The sequence below is a fragment of the Cydia splendana genome, chromosome 17 (genome assembly GCF_910591565.1).
Source record: "Cydia splendana chromosome 17, ilCydSple1.2, whole genome shotgun sequence".
NCBI lineage: Eukaryota > Metazoa > Arthropoda > Insecta > Lepidoptera > Tortricidae > Cydia > Cydia splendana.
The window spans coordinates 14,118,887-14,141,008 of NC_085976.1; the positions used below are offsets into that span (position 1 = coordinate 14,118,887).

The 22,122-nt window shown below is 40.4% G+C and overlaps 1 protein-coding gene across 2 annotated transcripts in view; it reads left to right on the forward strand.

Annotated features, from left to right (window-relative positions):
* Positions 1 to 19,287, forward strand: part of LOC134798848 (hemicentin-2-like) — a 33,487-nt gene extending 14,200 nt beyond the window's left edge. The window contains exons 2-7 of one of the 2 annotated variants that reach the window (XM_063771240.1): positions 460 to 670; positions 9,906 to 10,030; positions 16,192 to 16,408; positions 16,812 to 16,984; positions 17,447 to 17,633; positions 18,293 to 19,287. In XM_063771240.1, the coding sequence (XP_063627310.1) occupies positions 622 to 670; positions 9,906 to 10,030; positions 16,192 to 16,408; positions 16,812 to 16,984; positions 17,447 to 17,633; positions 18,293 to 18,414 (873 nt within the window). In that variant the 5' untranslated portion in view covers positions 460 to 621 and the 3' untranslated portion in view covers positions 18,415 to 19,287. Of the gene's footprint in view, positions 1 to 459; positions 671 to 9,905; positions 10,031 to 16,191; positions 16,409 to 16,811; positions 16,985 to 17,443; positions 17,634 to 18,292 lie in introns of both variants that reach the window. The other variant, XM_063771239.1, reaches the window with a different exon arrangement.
* The last annotated feature ends 2,835 nt before the right edge of the window (positions 19,288 to 22,122 follow it).

Here is a 22,122-nt window from a genome sequence, read left to right on the forward strand (position 1 = left end):
AGCTTAATATCCAACTGCAAATACAAGTAGGTATGTACCTCGGATATTTTTTTAGCATAAGGGTAAAAAATAACACTTAAAAATTGTGAGTTGTGAGGTCTCGTCTTGTGTACACACAGTACCTAATGGAATGTTAAAGAAACAAAACCGCTCATACAATACAATACCATTTGTTTCTCACATATAAGCTTACAGTAGTTTACCAATTCGCTTACACGGTAAAATGTGTCTTGGACAGGACATGAAAGAGCACAAAATCTCGAAAGTTCTACCTATAATCAATCCTATAATTAACTGGTGACCGAAGAGCTGGCGAGTATTGCGATACAGCGAGGAAATGCCGCCAGCATCCTTGGTACAATGCCTCAAGGGCCTGCTATTATTAATTTAGTAGTCCCTACCACTGTATATATCTTTTATGTAAATAAAATACATTTTTAATTACGTTATTTGTTTCAGATAGCCAAATACTGCGGTAATGGCACACCGGTCGCCTGGCTGTAAACCGTGCCTGGTTACCGTGTGAGGTGCGCTCGGTGTGTACCGTGCGCGGCGTGCGTACCGTGCGTGGTGTGTGTACCGTGCGCGGCTGTACTGTGCGTGGTGTGTGTACCGTCCGCGATGTGCGCGTGGAGGCTGCTGCTGCTGGCTGCGTTGCCGGCGCTCGTCGGTAAGTGCCTCGAACTAAAAATACCATAAAAGTTACCAACCTTTTGTAGATTTTTTATTTCTACTCAAAATCATAAGCTATTTCGATCCTAATAGGAGAAAAAGTGTCCCAAATTTTCCTTTAATGGAAGTTTAGTATGTACCTAAATACATATGTAATTAATAATTATGTACTGTAATATGTATGTAATTCTGGACCCCATTCCTAATTTATATAGCAAATAACAATTCTACATTTTGATAACATAATGAATGCTCGATCAATGTTGAACCTTTTGACCGGTACTTCAAGTTTACACCCGTAATAAAATAGTAATTTGTACGTTTTTGATTTTTTTTTTAACCTGTCTGCTAATTTGACAAATAAGTTTAAGTGTTAGTGGTGGTTTTTATGTAAGATGGTTGTATTGGTTGTCCATTAAGGATGACTCACGCTAGACCGGGCCGGAGCTTACGGCGCTTCGTTTTCTATGGAAAGCACCACGTGATCACCGATCAGCCGTCATCGTCATATAACATGTCGGACGCCTCGGCCGAGGCATGGCCCGGTCTAGCGTGAGTCATCCTTAAAAAAGAGAGTCAAACAATGCAACCCTGTTGGCAGGTTACAAGCTTTTTATAAAACTCAACCTTGTCGGTATGTGTGTATGTAGGTACTTTTTTGATATTTTTTGTTCGGCTGTCGAAAAGACAAAGGGGAAGTGCCGCGGCCGCAAGCCGGAGCGAACAGATGCGCATTCCGCGGTCCGCGCATATGCGTCCGCGCAACGCAAATCACTACAGTTATAGGGTTGACATAGCTATAGGGTTGGCGACTTAGAATGATGCGGTATTTGTTACTACTAGAGTCTGTGCGGAAAGAGAAGAGTCGTAGAATGTATTGGATCCCATACATTTCACGACTCTTCTATTTCCGCACAGACTCCAGTAGAGTGGGATTAACCAATAAGCAAATGGTTAGGGCACCAATATCTCAGGAATCAATCATCGTATAGGAAATATTACGCGAAACTCTGCGTAGGGGGCGCCACTACCACTTTCCTTCACAATCTTGAGGATCTACCGCGAAACAAGAAAATCGAATTTTCGTTATCTAACCTCTCTAACTCTCTATAACTCTTGCATATTCGAGCGATAAAGAGGCAGATAACTAAATTTCGATTTTCGTGTTACCCGGCAGGCCCTTGTTAACAAACCGCCTTGATGCATCAATGTTATACCTATTTTATTGTCTGTGTGTGCTTGGCAGAAACCTAGGAACAGGGAAGTCTATGACTATGAGCGCTTACACAGTATATGTACTATGTACTTTGTTAAATCGTCACTATTTGATAGTAACGTATACAAATATGTAGGTATATATAACTCGTTCATTTATAAATAATCAAATTTGAAAGCTTAAATAGATTAGGTAGTGAAGGGATTTTCAATAAAAACTTATCCGCATGGGGTCTTCCGAATTTTGAATATCAAATTACTAAACATTAAAGTAATTGTAAGGGTTTGCAAGTGGGCAAGCCCGCATGCTCGGCGCATATTACCATAATGGGAAAGCTGTATTCGTGCTTGACGCATATGCAGCGCATGTGCGTATGTGCGCATGTGCGCTCTACGCAATAAGTGATGTCATGCGATTCATGAAATCACTTCAAGCGATAGGGTTGTTTCCTATAGCTAAATTAAATTGTTTCTTAGCGATCATGATTTAATATTTACAGAAATATACTAAAAAGAGCTGAAACATATTTTCGGGCTTCCAAATTTTAAAAACAACAAAACTCATTGAAAGTTGTATTCATTGTAACGTCACAGAATGCATTCTCAATTTATTTATCGTAATGGAATTACAGTTACTTGATTTAAATTAAGTACATCCTTAAATATTATTCATTTTGAGGCTTGAAAAAGAGTAGGTAGTTGACTGTAAAGTGTCGTTCTAGGAAACTTGCTAACTATGTAAACAAACGGCCATATTAAAATTGTTTAAGAATGATGAATTTACTAGTGACTTTTGTTTACATAGTTAGCAAGTTCCATAGAATGACACTTTAGTAAGCACACTACTCAATTTTTTTTATCCAAAGAACCTATAAGTTAACCACTCAGACTTCGACTAAACTAAGTTAAGTTACTAATTACCTGAATTAAGATTTAAGAAATGCCAGTCTATTACCTACCTTACAATTCGCTGCCAAAAACTAAATAGGTTTAGAAATTGAGAAGTTGGCACTGAGAAAGTTAAACGACTCTACTTTTATTATATCGATCCGCCACATCCAAATGCTTCGCAAGAATTTCTATTTATCGTCATATTCATGTCATATTATTTACACCAATATTATTAAAAAAAAAACTAATTCGTGTCAGCAGCTAGTTTAACGTTTATGCCTTGATATTGTTCGCTCTCCGGCTTGGTTATAAACGACTTACGGATATGAGTCAGAGGACTTCCACTGGATATTACGAATCTGCACATGGTGGCCACACGGCCACCACCATCATAAGCTGGCTCGCGTTTAGCGACAATAGTCTAGATTCCTGCGTGAGTCAATGCACGTGCCCGGGGCACATACGGCGCCGGTTGGCCGTGTTCATAAAGTTTTAGCTCCGTTTTTACTACCAATGGACCGACATAATTTTGGTATAGGTACATTTACGTTGATTTACGTAAGGACAATGTGGCTAATTCCGTCATAGGGGCTATTCCGTCCACTAGCGTTTATCTCGAATAACGAACAAATTTGATAATTACATCGACAAAGCAGCGATTGCATTTTGTTTCAGCAATCAAAAGCAAATGGTGTTTTTTCCTACGATTGAAAATCACAGAAAAATACGCTCGTGGACGGAATAGGTATCACGGAATTAGCCACATTGACCTTACAATTGTGTTGGTATTATGATTATGTTGGTCTATTATGTACGTATAAGTCTTCATTTTCCTCTCTTCCCCTTTCCTCATAAGTTAGAATTATTAGAAAATGAACACCCATTCCCTATAGAAGCGGAAATTCAAAATACTCACAACGTATTGACCAGTATTAAAGCTACACACAAAGGTTAAGAAATAACAGGTCAAATTGAACATAGAAATAACACACAAACGAGCATAAAATGTTTATTTATCGATAGATAGGGCGACGACCTCGAGCCGATCGGCGACTAACGCGACCTGCTGCCAGATGCTCCCATTCGTAACGTAGTCGATGTGACATATAAGATGGTACCTAATTATACACATCTATTCGAAGCACACCTGAAAGTACGACGTAAATTTATGTACACGACTATACGTAGATTCAGTGACGTATCGTGAACCAATCTAGCCGTGAGGGCAAACACATCTGCGAGGCCCTTTTCAATGTGTTTTCCCAAGGTAATAAGAAGTTTGGCTTTGCGAGGCCCCGAAGCCCGAGGCCCCATTCGCCCACGCCTAGCTACGCCACTGCGTACATTGTCAATCTCCATACATGATTATAAAGCCAAGCCCGTGACTAATTAGCGTTGTACTTATGACAACTGTCATCTCAGTGCTATTTTTAAAACTTCAAAGCGTTAATTGGATTTTACTGATTTTAGGCATGGGTATAGTACAAATACAGCGATTTAAACTCTTTGCCCGGTACTGCTGATGCGACATATAAGTAGGCACCTAATTATACACACCTATTCGGAGCACACCTGAAAATAACTAGTTTAAAATAGTAAAAGAACCCGGGGCACCTGCCCGCCCATTTCTCGCCCAACAATCGTAAAATTAACATAAATTCGTTAGTTAATTCTATTGTTGTCGCAGCGGGCACGTGCAGCTAAACTCTAAAGCCAAAGGGAGCTTTTTTTGGCCCGTTGACAGCGATGGAGCTAGTTAATCTCTTGTCAACCGACACTAAAGATATTGAGTAAAAGTGATTTGTGACGGGGAAATTTCATCTCGCTCAAATTAGGAGCTGCTGACTAGGGGTGCTAGGTAGCAACATAAAAACCACAGCCAATTTTAGTATTACTGTACGGATATGATGGTCGTTCTTGTCTACATGACAGCGCTATAAAACGGTATCCGTCACTTTCTATCCCGCGGTGTTAAAAAGTGACAGTTATTTTATCACGTGGATAATATAACTATCCATAATACGCCTGCGAGCTCTGTATTTGTACCTATTTAGTAAAGTGACAGTTTAATTAGACCTATCTACTACACAATTTGTCATAGTTTGTACTAAAATTACAGTTTTATATTATGCAGGTTTGGTACACGTAGTAGGCTTGACAAAGAACACAAACTATCAAGGGTATACGTATAATCGTGATATAGTAAGGTCAGAGTTTATGAGTTCCTTAGAATGTGCTGCTGCTGTGTCAATGATGAGGGAATTATGCCCCTTAAGAAATCGTAGTTGACCCGTACTTTCGGCCCGATTCGAACTTTAAGATACGCCAATTAATAGATCTAGAAACGATATGGATTAGATATGTCAGTATCAAATGTAACGTATCTTCAAACAAAAACGTCACTTTTGACACTGACACATCTAATACATATCGTGTCTAGATCTATTAATTGGCGTATCTTAAAGTTCGAATCGGGCAGTTTGTCTAAACTTTAACACTGCAAGTACTGCAATATTGGTCAAAAGGCCTCCTCCCGCTGTCCCGCTATTAGACTCTGACCATGCTAACTTTGCACGAACTTGGCAGTAAGTACCTACCTACTTGGCATTCATGTTGCAAACTTTAAAAGTGGCAACTTTCAGCCTTATAGATCCTAAAATTGCAATAAAATTACAAGATTTTTGCTTAACCATCTTAGATCAAATTCAAATCACGTGACAGGTGGCGCTAGCCGAGCAACCGTCCATCGTCACAGTGCGTTAAATTAGTTTCTAATTCGGGAGCATACTTATAAACAGCTGTTGGGCTTTTAACATTCTACAAATGAATGCCGCCGGCGTCGCTTTGTTTGAGTTTGCGCGCTTTGATTTGTACCCACCGGCTGAAACGTTGCAGTACTTCATTATCCTGTCCGCGGGCCTGATCTAAATTGCTTTAAACGTTGCTCATTATCCTACTTGGTTGGTATTATGTACATTCATTGCGTAAGTGATGTGGTGTGTTGAGGAAGAGGTTTATTTCTGAAGGTAAAAAGATGCTTAAGATGAAAGGAACTAGTCTCAGTACATGACCATTTACCACGCGAGCGAGCATGCTTGTAGGTACGAGTGGTCCAAGATGACCTCTAATTTCGGCAACTGGTGAGAAATATACGACAAGCGACATCCGTCCCTGATTACCAACTAGTTGGCCACATCAGTCTGCAAAGAGTTCAGAAGAACACATTGCAGATAGCGATGAGACTCAGCCCACTCTGTACAAGGAGAAGCATGCATCACACATAATTATGATTTTGAAGTGACCAGGTCAGGAACCCCGTTCCAAAACTGGCACAAAACTAATTTCAAGATTATTAATGACCCAGGGAAATAGAAAAGCGAGAATGTGATTATTTTTACATTTAATGTGGGTCGCGCGTGGCGATAGAGCTGCCAAGTCCGCTGAATGAGTGTAACTTCGTATTATTAGCGCCGCACGCGCACGTGGTAAGATTTTGGTGTTTTGCGCGGAAACGGGCGCGGGCGGCCCGCATCCGGCCCGCAGCTGGGAGGACCACCGTAATGTTTACGCGCAACACTGTGTATATACAATGTGTATGAGGAATGCAGTAGCTAAGCGCCGGCACGAGATCTGTTCTAGGAACGCGCTATTTCGCTCTCGGGGATTACCTTATTTGCTTGTGTTCTTATTCCTTAATGTAGTAAATCAGCTCCAATCAGAAATTCTTTCTTTTTAAATTTAGGCATATTAATAATGCACTTTATGAATGCTAAAAATGACTACCGGTTCTAACCTAAATACGAACACTACTGCTCCGCAAAGATACCGGCGCCAGAAACTCGGCGGGACTAATATTTTCAACACATGCCAATTTAGTTGTAGTAGCCGTGGAAAACATATTCACCTGAGACACGAATCAACTTGAGAGCGAACAGTGGCCTATCCCACAAAACTTACAATTACAATTTTACAAGTGTCAAGTTACAAATTTGTAATAATACAAATGTGCGTACCACAAAATATACAAGTAACAAATTTGTAGTGGAAAATTCATACAAATATGTAAATTTATTGTATCACAAAACTTTACAAACACTACATAATATTTTTCCGGAAAATTTACAAATTTGTAGCTGACAATTGTTTTATGCTACATTAAATTGTAGTAATAATTATACATATATGTAGAATTGTACTTACAATTTAACAATTCTCTAAACGTGTGTCGCACCCTCTTGCTATAGTTGCTACTGTACGAATACTAGTAAATGCAGTATATTTTATCATATTAAGCGATTCCAACTCTTTGTACATATACAAACAAATACAACAAATACAAATAATTTATTTCAGAACAAAATTCCATATACATTCCATTAACAATAAAATTAAAATTAACTAAAACTATAATTAATTTAATATGTTAGTAACATTAGGTAATTCTTAAAAAATGTTAGCATATGTGTATGTATGTGTGTATGTTCATATACCTACCACGAAATATTTAGTTCAAGTAGCAGTGATAGTGATCCTAGGTGTCATGAATTTCATATACTTACATATACATATATAACCCCAATTTTACTTAGCCTTAATTTAATTTACGAAATACTAGGTACTGGATAAAAAAATGCATATAAATACTTAAATTGAGCTTACCATCGTACGCCTTTTCCAATTTTGCCACATAGTGTCCCTTAAGTATATCCAATCTTTCTCCATTATTTATTCCTAAATCATTTAATTTTTGCGTTATCTCCCTCCATTTGTTTATTTACACAGTGTGCGTCAATTTATCACTAAATTTACCAAAGTTTTTGTTTTCATTTATGAGGTTTATAAATGTTTATAATGTATAATATGTAAATGCTCGTAGATAGATCACTATATAAATAATAATTAAAATTGATGTAATTCTTGCGTATTGCGTATAAAGTGAAACTACCTTCAACATTAAAGAAGTAAAATAAATTGTTACTTATTTGTAGTTGTAACATTACAATTTCGCTTGTATATTTACAAATCAACAATTCTACAATTATGTAGCTGTCGTGAGTTCGTGACATACCTTTATTCTTTGTGATACGCTTTCGACTTGTAACGAATACATATTTGTAATTATTGTGGTACATTTTTTTGTTTACAATTTAACAACTTTGTTGAATTGTACACTTGTAAAGTTTTGTGGGATAGGGCACAGGTGTTTGGCGTGAGCTAGGGCACCATCAGTCAGGAACACAATTAAAGAAACATTTGTAAACTTTATTGCTACGAGATAAGGTCTACCGATGTTCAATCGTGTGTTGCGTTGTTAGTACGTACTACGAGAAATGTGGTTTAGCGCCGGCGCCACGAGAATTTCTTGGAACATGTTGAGCGCTATTCCTCTATATAAGCTTGTGGTCTCGGTCTTTAGGAAAACATCCTTTAATCTTCTTGTTAGACCGCAGCGATGAATGCAGGATTCTATCGAACACGAAATAAAGAGTGCATTAAACTTGTCCATCGACTGGTTACAAAAGTGCTAGCTGTTTGCTATGATGGCTGTCAATTACTGGTACACATTATGGCAGTAGGCGATGGGCCGTATCGGTGGGCGCCGCTCTGCCGGACTGATCCGTTGCCAAGTGTCAGTGTTGAAATAATTTGTGCCAACCAAGATAAGAGACCGCAGATATTGCAAAATGCTTGTTAGGAGGTGTCTAATGCCGACGTGTTCTCATTAAGACAGGTGCCCGACTGGTAGCAGTGGCGAACGGCAAATATTAATATAATATAAATAGGTGAAATATTGGTAGAGGGGGCGGAGTGCTTTCTCTTAGTTTTAAAAACTATATAAAATAGCTTACGTTATCTAACCAATTAATGCTAAATTAGATGACCTCGTTTACTTTGGGATTGGTTTAAATAATTGTTCAAAACAGCTGCCTGGACTAAATCACCGGGATCGGGAGTAACCCTAATGCTTATCGACCACTTCGTTTTTATCGTGCCTGAAGCGTATAAAGAAAAATATGCCCGCAATTTGCGAGGTTCGGTGTTCGCGGTACTCCCTCTATGGTATACATAGGTATTATTGTCATATCGTCCGTGAATTCGTGATAACTTCGACCATTTATGTTATACTATGAAGTATTTGAACAAATTAAATTATTTTTCAGAAAATATTTTAGGGGGCGCCACAAGCCTTAAGGAAGTGCATATACTTGGAAAAATTTGACTAATGTCGCTGTGGCCCGGTGGCCGAGTGGTTCAGGCACCTGCCGCGATAGCAGAGGACGCTGGTTCGATTCCAGCCTGGGGCACTGGAGGCCTTGGTCACTTTTTCTTAGTATATGACATTTATTTCAGTTTATCATTTATGTTATGCCTGCAGCCTGCAGGCGTGTGTTAAATTGGCTGTGGTTATCGATATGAAAAGGACATGATAAACAAACGTCACGTTCTGACACCGTTTGATAGACGGTCGCTTTATCCTATCATTATCGCGTCCAAACTTGACTAGAGTTAAACCAAGAAAAGTCTGCAGCGATTTTTATAACACACGCAGTGCAAGTGTTATTTAAAAGTCATAATTTCATAGAAGTTTGACGTTTAAAATAAGACTTACACTGCGTGGGCTATCAAAATCGCTGCAGACTTTTCTTGGTCTAACTCTATAATCCCAGTATTCATGAGTTTTATGACGGATTAGATCAAGGCCGAGTCATCCGTAAAATGCACGCGCTCTGTGGTTCAATGCCAAGCGTACTTACATAAACTATGTATTTAAAATGTCCAAGGTATTTTTGGCTCACTTGTAGCAACCGTTTTAGATCATTGTTCTTTCGCTGAGCTAGATTTTATTTATATATTTTGTATCCGGGTTATTCAGCGTGTAGTCATCGTAAGCACCTAGCTGAGGGTCATAGTCATAGTAGCTCTTTTCTTTATTATAAAAACATACATCAGCCATTACTCACTTGCGCAAATTTTAGAGTTTAGCTACCTTTAGTTTAGTTAGGTTATCCGATTTGACTATACCTTCTAAGTGCTATGGCAACCCTATGGGGCGAAGCTAAATATGCACCCACACTCGGCGCAAAAATGAACGAAACTGAATGAACGAAACAGTCGTATGTTTGCAGGTGTAGGTGCCGGCGAGGTGGTGGAAGCGGGACCCGCCTTCCTACCGACGAGAAGATCACTCAATGTGGCGCCTGGCGAAGAAGCGGTGCTGGCATGCCGCATCGCGCGCCTCGGAGACAAGGCGGTGAGTAGCTTCTGCAATTTATGGAATCTTGTTACCGCTGGCTATAGTAGGTACAGACTCTTTGTTGCTAACAATGGTGCAGTGCAGGTAGGGGAGGCGTACAGTAGCTATTCCTAGTTCCTACCGACGCGACGAGAAGATCACTCAGCAATGTGGCGGTAAGTAACAACTTCTGCAACCTATTACAACCTGGTGCTGATGATGCGTCTTATATCATGCTAAACAAACATGCCTCGTCTGAAGGTAGATGGACCACCCAACATAGAGAGGCGTTATTGCGATGCATATTGTTGGATGGTGTCGATGGTGACAATTTGTTGGATGATACCAAATATACTTACTACTCTTTGATAATAACGTAAAAGTCATCAACATAGTAGAACAGATAGGTACCTATCTTCTGTAAGGTTGAGATGTGTAAAGTTGACACTGAACGGTCCCGCTACTCCAGCTGAATCCTTCGACAGTAAACAAACATAGATTTAGATTCCCATGGCATTTGTGATCGTTAATAGCAGGCAAAGGCATTCCTACGGCCTTCATTCATTTATAAACCATTTTTCAGTTCCAACGCTTGCCAAACAACTTGTAAATAAACCGTCATGTCACGATCGTGGAATGTTTGTGTCATATATTCGGCAGTGCTATTAGTCACGATGGGCGTCGATCGAAGCCGGCGCCTGGAATCAAAATAACTTTTTAAAACATGTTGGTTGCATTCACAATTTGGTTTATGACTCGGAGTAATTAACAATGGAGCCGCCATTAACAGGCGTTCCCCTCTGTCGAAAATAGGCGACCAATGGTCAACCACATGTTAACCATATGTATGGACTGACGTTTATCTGACATGACGTACCTATACATTTGATGTGCCCCTCCCCCGCACAAAACGGCAGACTATTTTGTACCGAAAATTTTAGACATGGCGTCTCCGTTGGTTATATCCTCTAAGGTTTATGAAACGAGGTTTTATTGGCTATATACGAGGGAGATGTGACAAGCTGGGCTGGGAAAATGTGGACTTTCATGTGGACATCTCCATACCATTGGACAGTTTTCAACACTTTCAAGTCCTTCAACAGTCACGTATTAGGTAACATACCGGCTAGGGTGGTGCCTCAGTCAAGTACAGAGCGAATAAAGATCCCAGATATGGTGGTCTGCAAGTGCACATTGGATAACGCTGTTCCATCGCTATTTTATTTATACGTGTGCATCGCTGACTCGCTCATACAAAGTCAAAGTCAAAATATACTTTATTCATGTATAGCTCTAGGAACAAGCACTTAATACGGCGTCCGGATTCGGGTCAGTATAATAGCCGTGTAAGATTTTAAAAGACTAAGCAGGCAACATCGATGCCAATTTTCGCCTATTATAGTTACTCGGGGCGCAAAACAAGTGCCACACGCACCAAGTGATCTTTAAGGCGTATCCAGATTAGTCAATTTTTCGCCAATCTCATTAAATTGCCCGATCGAATCAGGAGGTGCAGACCAAGTGCGGCAAACGGCAATTTGGCTCGCTGATTCGATTGCCCGATCAAATCAGAGTGCGGACACAAAAATGCCAATTTTCGAAGCTAGTATCTATGGAATGCTAGGATCTGTACGTGCGTTTGTTTATGGTTCTAAAATTGGTGATTAAATTGTGTACGTGTGGACGCTAGATGAGATTGGCGCCAATTATTTTCCTGATCAAATCGACCGATTTGATCAGGCCCGTCTGGATACCACTTTAGGCTAAAAAGCTTGTGACCCCACCCCTACAAGGATAAAATAGGCGATACAGTAGAACATGCGCGGGCGCCGCGTGGGAACGGTAGCCGCTGTTATGATTTGTTTATTTATATCAGCGTACGTTACATTTATCATTATTTAAGTAGACGCATGATGCTTTTTGTAACATCTTGTTATTACTTGAAAAATAGCTTGGTCGGTAAACTGTCAAATTTTGAAAAACATCCCATACACATTTAGATGCTCCTCCTGGGCCCTGTGCTAGGTCTCCAATAAATAAATTGTACCTATTGTTGTATTTTGTTGTATTTGCGAAAAAAATAACTACATATAATTTGACCCTGTGACCCCCCTTATCTTAAAACAGGATTCGCCCTTGCGTCTAAAAAATAGTAAATAGGTATATTTTTTTTTTATTTATATTCGACAATTTTGAGCTAAGTATTGTCGTTTAAGAGAATTGTTAACGAGAGATGATCTTCAGAGTTAACTTATTACCTATACGGCTTAAAGTTAATGATAATATCGATACAGACTCAGTATTTGATCACATTTTTTACGAGTTTCCCTTCCGTTGCTGTATCCGAGAAACGACAATTACTTTATTTAAACGACAATTAATTACCAGCGATAAAAACGCCCGAACAGACACCCAACGCTCTGTGTTTAGATGAATCCTAAAATTTCAGCCTCACAACCCAAACCTAAAGGCCAACCGCCAATATAAAAAAAATGTTATCTGCCTCTATCCCTCTTGCATATTCGAGATTTTTCAATGTTATCGATAGCCTCGATAGGCCCTCAGCGCTTGTTAGAACGTGACAGGCATAGTGACAAGCGATAAAAATGCGCCCGTGCTACTGCCGCTGGACTACTTAGGGGCTGTCCATAAATTACGTCATCGATTTTTGACCGGACTTTGCCCCTCTCTCGGCCGAATACCGAATATTCGGCGACCGAATATTCGAATATTCGGCATGACATGCGAGCATTTTGAGTCACAATTATTATGAAAACTGTTCGCTAACAAAGCACAACGTTTGCTAAGATATATTTTTATATTGAACAGAATTAATGAATGTAGTTAGAGCCAATCAAATGAGACCCATGATAAAAATAAAATATTTTGTAATCAACAAATGCTCAAAAACGTGCCTTCGTATTTACCTACTTTCCGAGAATACATTTTAAATATTAAATATTACCTAGTAGGTTATTTTTTCGTGTAAGTTTTCTTTTTAGGGAGGTGCAACAGATATCCGGTATTCGGCTGAATAGTAGCAACATTCGGCCGAATAGGCCGAATACCGAATAGTTGCCGAATATTCGTGGCATCTCTAGCTATAACATTTATTGGTTAACCAACCAAAAACCTAAAGATACAGAGTATAGACGCCGACACTCAAAAGACGCTACTGTGGGGTGGACCTAGGGCTTGCATTCCGGTCTCGGAATCTCGGTCAAATTTTCCGATATTACAATTCCGGAATAGATACAACTGAATATCGAAAATTCCGGAATTGGATTTAAGTACTTTTTTTTAGGTTTTAATACGTTTATTATTGAACATTGTTAAGAAACTACACTATACTTGTGTTTTTTGTTGTTATTAAGTGCCTCTTAGTCATTTAGTGAACTACTAAAGCAGTGGGACAAAATGGGCTCATAAAAAAAGCAAAGCGATTTACTTGCTTAGAATAGTCAGAATAGTCTAAATCCTACATAAGCGAATTTTAAGAATTGAAATTGAATAATATTTGAATTCTTTATCTTCGATTCAGAGATAATACTAGGTTAGAAAAAGTAGGAAGCTATATTATTATATTTAACTATTTTATAAAATTATGCATCGAATGGTTTGCTAGCAACTATAGCTTCGCCAAATGCCGTATCATAGAAGTGAATAAAAGTAACCATTAAACAGCACCATTAAACATTAATTGTATATATGTAGTGGTAAAATAAGAGGTGAAAAAAAAACGTAGCTACCTACTACAAATTAAATTTCTCTGAAACAATACTAACTTTAATAAAGTATCAGAATTTCACATTTTTTGTTGTTTTTTTCTAAAAAATCGAATAACAATATGATAAACCCTAACTCTGGAACCAGTTCCGGAATTCCGGAATTGGAATCCACTATGGAAAATTAGTTCCGGAATTGGAAACCATCCGATATTGCAAGCCCTAGTGGACCATAGTGTTTCGTTTCTCTGCGAACGATTATCATCTTGCTAGACCCCCTGAGTTCCTATTGCTCGAATATGAAAGACCGATAGAGAGGCAGCCAACTAAATTCCGATTTCGAGGTTCACGTAAACCCTCTGATATATATGCATCATATTCTAGTGAATGAAGTGCAGTTTTACGCAAACTGTCAAGCGTGAAGAATCAGTGAACCCGTGGCCTTGCGTACGCGCCGGTTTTAGCCGCTTCCGGGAAACGGGGGCGTTCGCGCGCGCCTAGGACTTTGACAAATACTAATTGAACGGGGCGGCGCCAAGAGGCATAAGTTCAAAGAAATATGAAGTTTCTTCGATCGTTTAGGAGTTATTTATGCCATGTAGAGTTAGTTGAGTATATGCTCCAAAGAAAAATCGTGCCATGAAAATAGACTAAAACTGACACGACGGTCTAATTCCAATCCAATACAGCCTAATTTTCCCCCAAAGTTTCATATATTGGCATAGGTATAAATTTATCAATTTGACATGGTTCTATGGTCGCCCTACATATCCTAGTCCCATTTTGCTAACTATAGACAAAGTACAAAGTAGATGTCCGAGAGCTCGTCACTGTCGTTCATCAAGTTATCTTTGAAGTCAACATTGTCATTAGAGATGATAGCAGGGTGTCATCTATTGGAAATTTCCATGTCAAGCACTAGAACGTTTACCTGACTCTTATTTCAGCCTCTAGCCGCCCAGACATCAGAACTGGCCAAAACAATTGCAATTTTGATTTCTCTAAATAAATATTCAAATAAGAATGGAATGGCAGACCTTTTTATAGGTATAGGAGCTGAAATCCTAAAACAATTGAGTTCAATTTCTTTCTCTACTTATGCACTGGGAAATACCTCTACGTAGAGAGATACTCGCTGCGCGTCTGATTTACGCACGAAGCTCTGAACTTGCCATTTGCAAGCCATCAAAGCCATTTGATGTGACGTGCAACGCTCATTACGCGCTGTATCGTGCACGACACAATAAATCTGCGCTTTAGATTGCGGTGGAGTTCAGCCGTAAATATAAGCTGCGCATAGTTTCAGGAGAAATGTCAAAACAACACGCACTTCGAAAGGAATTTTCCAAGTATAATGTAACCTGTTTCGAAATCTTCGTCCCAATAAAGTGGCCTCAAAAGTGCCGTCCTTAAAAAGTGAAATCCCCAAAGAAAGTGATCATCTCGCTATAAGGAACAAGCCACGGTATTGCAGCACAGACGGTGCGAGGTTTTCTGGAGGGACTACAGAATGGGATTCTGCAAAAAAGAAGAAGAACGTAGGGAACTTATATTTCGTGAGGGAGCAATTGAGCATGGGCACAACAAGCGCCCAACCCGCGTTCCCGCGGAGTGCGCTTGTTTGCCACCGACTGGTGAAAAAAAAATGGTACTTGACTGCTTGCCGGGTTGGTCGACTATTGGGATATATTTCATATATTCGACAAGTCATAGGCCAGAATTCGCATCTTGCAAAATGTAAATCGAGCGTTAACACATAAACGTCACCACCTAAGCATGAACACGCCAACGATCTCAACAACCCGTGCGAATATGGTTCACGAACGTTTCTAATATCCAGAATCTATTCATAGTGCCGGAGTGCGCATCGGTGCAAGTTTACGGCGCGCAATAAAATGAAGTGAGCATGAAACTGGCGGAGTCAGTCGTAAAACTCGGAGGCGCTCGCCATCTGCTAAGCTCCGTCAACAATGCCGGAAGGCCACTGCAGTTTCTACAAGCAGCGACCTATTATAGGTACTGTCTAGATCCTGTTCGAAATCTGCGGGTACGTTGACTACTTACGTAACAGCTCACATGAAACTGGCGTCGGTCGTAAAACTCAGAGCTGCTCGCCATCTGCTGACTCAACTCTATCCTATCCGTCAACAATGTCTGAAGGCTATTAAACTTCTACTTCTTCTTTGTCAATCCCTCATTACTCAGGATAGTGACCACTTGGTTTTGCAGTTTCTGTGATTTGTCTCCCGTAGCCCTCACCGCTACATCTATTTCTAAGTCTGATAGGTTGGCCGTGAAATCGCCACTTATCACAAAAAGTAACCATATGCTAGTCTCTCACGTTCTTACTTTCTACGGCTTAAAGGGCCCCGTGTTAAGAGCTAGCGTGTGTGTGTACTTTATTATAATTGCTTGCAGAATTTTTTGATTCATATTTGTATATTGTGTCCTCAGGTCTCATGGGTGCGGGCAAGGGATCTCCAAATCCTTGCACACGACGGAGCTGTATTCTCAGCAGATCCACGGGTCGCGGTGGGCGTGCGGACGGAGCGCGGCGTCGTGACGCACACGCTGCGTCTTGCGCGCCTGAGAGAGTCCGACGCGGGCCGGTATGAGTGCCAGCTGAATACGGATCCTAAGCTCAGTCAGATTTATAATCTCACTGTCACAGGTTGGTTTGATTCTATTGTTTTACACATAAAAGTAATGAAATCTCTGACAAGTGTAGTTATTAGCACACTACTGGAGAATAGAGACCATCTTGGTCAGTTGTTTCCAAAAGAGATGAAGTAATATATTCGGGGCAGTACCCTTAGACACCGTAGGAATCGTAGGATGGCTAATTCATACGCTAACGCCATAATTTCTAGGCCACAGCAGCCCTCTCGATTTCCTGCAGATATTCCACATTGATGTGATAAGCTTTGCCATATTCTGAAGTGCATTCAATTGTGGTGTTCCTACATTTTTCAAATAGGTTGGTACTTAGATTGATTGTTCTATAGTAACCTTTGTAGTAAATAGGTACAGGGTGATGATTATAAAATTTATAAATTATGTATATTTGGTTGCAGACCGGGCATGGCGTGGCATCGAGGTAGAACCTCTAGGGGCAACTCGAGTCCTAGCGGCGACGGGAAGCACAGCCACTCTTGGCTGTTCAGCGCGTCTGCGACCAGCTGAGGCACCTGATCCGCCGGCATTGAGGGTTGTTTGGCACCAGGACGGACAACCGTTGCTACCTCAGGTAGGTTTATTTGTTTTACACAGACCACCAAGTATATAATAAAAGTAGAACCGCTTAAATTCACCAGCGTTGAGAGTCGTTTGGTAAAGTAGACGAAATATAAAGTGAGCCGATCTTGTTCAAACTTGTTCAAGAGATCGGCTCACTTTATATTTCATCAACCTTGCCAAGACAGCCTCCGTTACTACCTCAGATGTATCCGCTTTATACTACAAACCATACACAACATAAGTGTGAAGAAATGATTACTTTTAACCTCTTGTGCCGATAAGGATTGGCACTGCAAACAATTACATATTTACAACAAAGAAACTGTTGCCTTCAGTGAATATGTATTTTCACAGTTCCTATTATAAATGAACGAAAAAATTCTGGATCAGTTTACCTAATTCCAGATGTTACTTCAAAGTGTGGAGTTTACTACGTTTAGTTTAACATTGATTACCCAATACTGTTTAGCAGGGTGGAGTTTCGCTCGACACGGAGCGCGCGGCGGGCCTCGTGACGTCACGGCTCACGCTCGGCGCTCTCATGCCGACCCACAGCGGTCGGTACATGTGCCGTGTCACAGCGGACTTAGAAGATATAGACCCCTTCACAGAAGACACCTTGCAGGGAGAGATGCTGTTTACGCTCGTTGTCACAGACAGTAAGTGGATTAAGAGAATATTTACAACTTTAGAAGGTTTGTGACGTCACGGCTCACGCTCGGCGCTCTCATCCCACACCCACAAACACCCACACACCCACACCCACAGTGGTCAATACTTCTGACGTGTTACAGCGGACTTAAAAAAAGATACAGACCCCTTCACAGAAGACTCCTTGCAGCGAGAGATGGTGTTTACGCTCGTCATCACAGACAGTAAGTTGATTAAAGAGAATATTTGCAACTGGCTTATTGTAAGATAGTCCAGCGCTCCTTAGAAGGTTTGTGATGTCACGGGTGAAGCTCGGAGCTCTCATGCCGACTCACAGTGGTCCATACATCTGCCATACATCTGCCGTGTTACAGAGGACTCAGAAGACCCGTTCATAAAGCAGAACTCCTTGCAGGGAAAGATATTGCGATTTTTGTCACAGACAGTAAATTGATCAAAAAAACATTGCACGTTGTGTAAAAGGCGTATTGGAGGGGTGTTTACTGTAACTCTCTTCGAACCATCTATTATGAGAACCACAAAATCGCGGCATACACTAAGATCCCTTGAATGTGTATATCGCTTTTGACCGGGGGATCGAAACCATTATATTTAGACACCATTTGCCTGCAGTGTATTATTTATTAACCGTGATATTCTTCCACAGGTGTGGGTGAGATGGAAGCGATGCAACGCGACCAATCGCCAGCGCCGTCCGCTACTGGCATCCTTCGCTCTGTGCCAGCTGTTGCGGCTCTTGCGGTGTTGTTCGCACTGGCCATGCACTAACCTTCGCAGCAGCGACAACGATCGCTCTTGTCTAACTAGCCGTCAACTAGGCCCGGATTTGAGACCTAGAGCCCCTAGGCCCTTGGTATGCAACTTGAAATTTAGGAGGCCCCTCTTCTCCATCTCAAAACTATTGCTCGGTTGCCTGGGCCCCTAGGCCCTTGTGGGCCTAGGCGGAAATCCAGTCCTACTGTCAACTAGTTATCGTGCTCAGCTCCTATATCGGAGCGGATAACCGTCGATACTGGAAGAGCCATGAGTGGTGTTTTGCCTTAGCCTGTCGTAGCAAGATGTCAAGTGGAGCACAAAATATCTTACCGATAAAGAAGAGGAGGCATGCTTATACCTCGGTGGAAACCCAAATTGCGGGTCCTGAGTCTGGTGTCTTAGAAGTGCTCGTAACGTGTAAACTGCGGTACAAATGGCGGTTGATGTGATATTAAACGGACGACTGCCAGTGCACGAAACAAGACTACCAATTTGGTGCAGAGTTAATGAAACTTTAAGTTGATGAAAGACACAGACAAAGTGCAGTGAATTACTGAGTAGGTACGGATCTACGGACCCTAAAAAAAGGAATGTCTCGATACCTACTCAAAGAAATAATTTGACCCTTTAATTTAATGGAGGCTTCATTATCCTTTTCGATCTTACTTCATTTTACTAAAAGTACGTGTCCCCTATCCTTTCTACAAGTCCCTACCTAAAAACGAGTAAAATAAAATTGTGACTGGTATTTTGAACCCTTTAGCCTTTTAAAGCTGGTGGAATATTTCCACTGAACTGTCGTATTTTCTTATTAGACACGCGACCTCAGCTATTCTGTAACCTACATTTAAACTCATTAGCCAGAATATATTCCCGAGCTCATGACATGAGGCTCATCTTGTAAATATTGTAAATAGGCAAATAAATGAATAACTTCAAACCGCTGTTTCTATTCTTGTATTTATAGATTGGCACGCGCCGCTATATTTAAAGGAGATCGCTGTCCCTCTGCCGTACGGAAATATCACTATTAAGCAAGCTCCACATTAGCACAAATAAAAGGAAAACTTTTCTTTTAAAATTGTGAAGTTTTACTCTGAAGGGAAGGAGGTTCCCTCTAGAGCAAAACTTCACAATTTGATAAATAAACTGATATTATGAATATAAATCTGCTGCCTTTCAACGGTGGCGTTATCGTTGCCGATATGTTCTAATCCCATCAAAAACATTACATGTAAAAAGATGTAAAAAGTCTCGCAACTCAGTTCTTCTACTACATAAAAGTCTTTAGATGTAATGTTAAACCAAGTCTGCTATTTTAATCAGTACCTACCGGCGGGGGTGTCCACAGAACTCGATTTCCACTGACTTGCCTATTTCAAATCCGTATCAATATTACATGTATTTATTTTCTAATACATTTAATGACTTGGAGATGGCATGGTATATAAAGGCATAAGAATATTCAACATATTTGTCAACTTCCTATGAAAATATGACAATTGCATGCAGAGGTACTTCAGCACTTTGTCAAATCAAAGTCTACATTAATTTAGACAAATTTCACATCAGAACAGAATGTGGAGCCAGCTTTATAAAGCGGCTAATAGCGCGTGCCGCATAAACAACATATAATGTCTCTAGCTATAACTCTGACAATTAATTACGGAATTGAGAACTAATTCCAATTTTATTGCGGAAGATCTACGAATACGATACCGAAATAGATAATATACATGTTAAATGCCAACCACATGGAGAGCTTCGTATAGACACAGAATAAAGAATAGTACTACTGTACAGAAAGGAAACTTCCTACAAAACCGAAGTTTGACAGCGGTTCAGGGTCGAATCATGCTGTCCTATTCTAATATATGGCACTATCCCTTTCGGCTATTTGGGGTTGTCAAAAATCAAGTGATTATCTTATCTGTGGTCGTGCACGCAAAAGGAAGGCAAGTGGTGCCAACCCTAATAATTGCTCGGAGCAATGATGAGCCGAGCGGAGCCGAGTTTGACCGAAGTCAGAAGTTTCGCACCCCTGGTATAGAGCACAACATAAATAATTGTTATAATAGTACCGTAAAACGGGGTGAGTAGGTTTCGCGGGGAGAGGTGGGTTATGAATGGGGAGAGAAGGTTTGAGAGGGGGGTGTGGTGAGAGAGAATGGAGCTATAGTAACACGCATAATAAAAAACAATCGCTCCAACAATCTTCGAAAATCACCTTTGTGTGAAAACCCCTCTCACCCCAAATACGAGGCACTACGGGGTGAGGTGGGTTTTCCTCTTTATCGTCAAAGTTATGAAATGGAACTACCCAAAATAAAATAAAAACTAAAATACAAACGTCCGGAACACTTATTATATACACCATTCGGTTTACATATGTAAAAATAAAATGTTATCGAGGTTTGAATTTCAGTTTTGACCCTATTCACCCCATTTTAAGGTACTATTGAGAGCTTCGAATATAATAATGTAAAAAAATTCATAGGTTGTCATTTACTGAAAACACTTCCACACTTTTGTGTTATCAAACATGTTGCAGAGTTAGTTTAGACCGACTCTAGTAAGTTCTACTCTGAAGCCGGAATACGAGTGCTACAGATGGCATTTCAGAGATCTAAGATTAGTGCAATGGCATAGTAAGTATGCCACCATATAGTACCTAAGTACATATTTGGAAGAACAAGGTTAAACGGTAAATATATATGGCAATTGCCAAGTAACTGATGGGGCCATAGCCGCCATCCCTTTACAGTCGTGCACATAGCCAAAGTAGCCAAACGACTATAACGACAATAGTGCCTGCGGTAAAGGGGCCCACTGATTAACAGTCCGCCGGACGGTATCGGCCTGTCAGTTAGAACAAAATTTTGACAGTTCCGAGCAACTGACAGGCCGATACCGGCCGGCGGACTGTTAATCAGTGGGCCCCTTAAAATATTTCACGCGGTCAATCTGAAAGTGTTGCTATTAAAATAATTGTAGGCGCTAGAAAAAATGTAACAACAAAATCGCCTTCAAATAAAAATAGATGCAAAACACTTCAAAAACGTTTTAAATTTATAAAACAGAATGGGATAAAGGCTAGGTGGTTGATCATGATTATTAGTCGCTTGCTCTCGAGATTTCAAGTTATACCAAGTTCGTATCGTGTCAATAATCAATAACAAATCAAGGTGAGAAGTTAAAATTCTAATAGGCCCTCATATCAAGGATGACTCACGTTAGACCGGGCCGTATCCGGGCCGGAGCTTCCGGCGCTTACTTTTCTATGAAAAGACAGGCGATCACGAGATGCGTTCCATAGAAAATGATGCGCCGGAAGCTTCGGCCCCGTCTAGCGTGAGTCATCCTTAACCGGATTGGGTCAAAATCTCGTTGCCACGAGTTTTTGGCTATAAAAGCTCGTGGTCTTTCACCTGTGCCACTGACCGTCAAACCGGTTTGAAGACGTCTAAATTAATGAACATCGATGGCTGGTCGTCACAACAATAATAACTTTAATGTAAATGTTACTTTAAGTATCAAATGACAAACATCACATAAGTCCAAACCCACAAACTTTGTTCAATGTTCGATAGCGGGATCATTTTGAAAATTGCAAATATCTGGCGGAGGCACTTCATTCTTTAGCAAAACTTACGCTGCTGCTACTATGTACTAAGTTAACAGTCAGTAGAAACTTCTTCTAGTTTAGTGGATACTTATAAT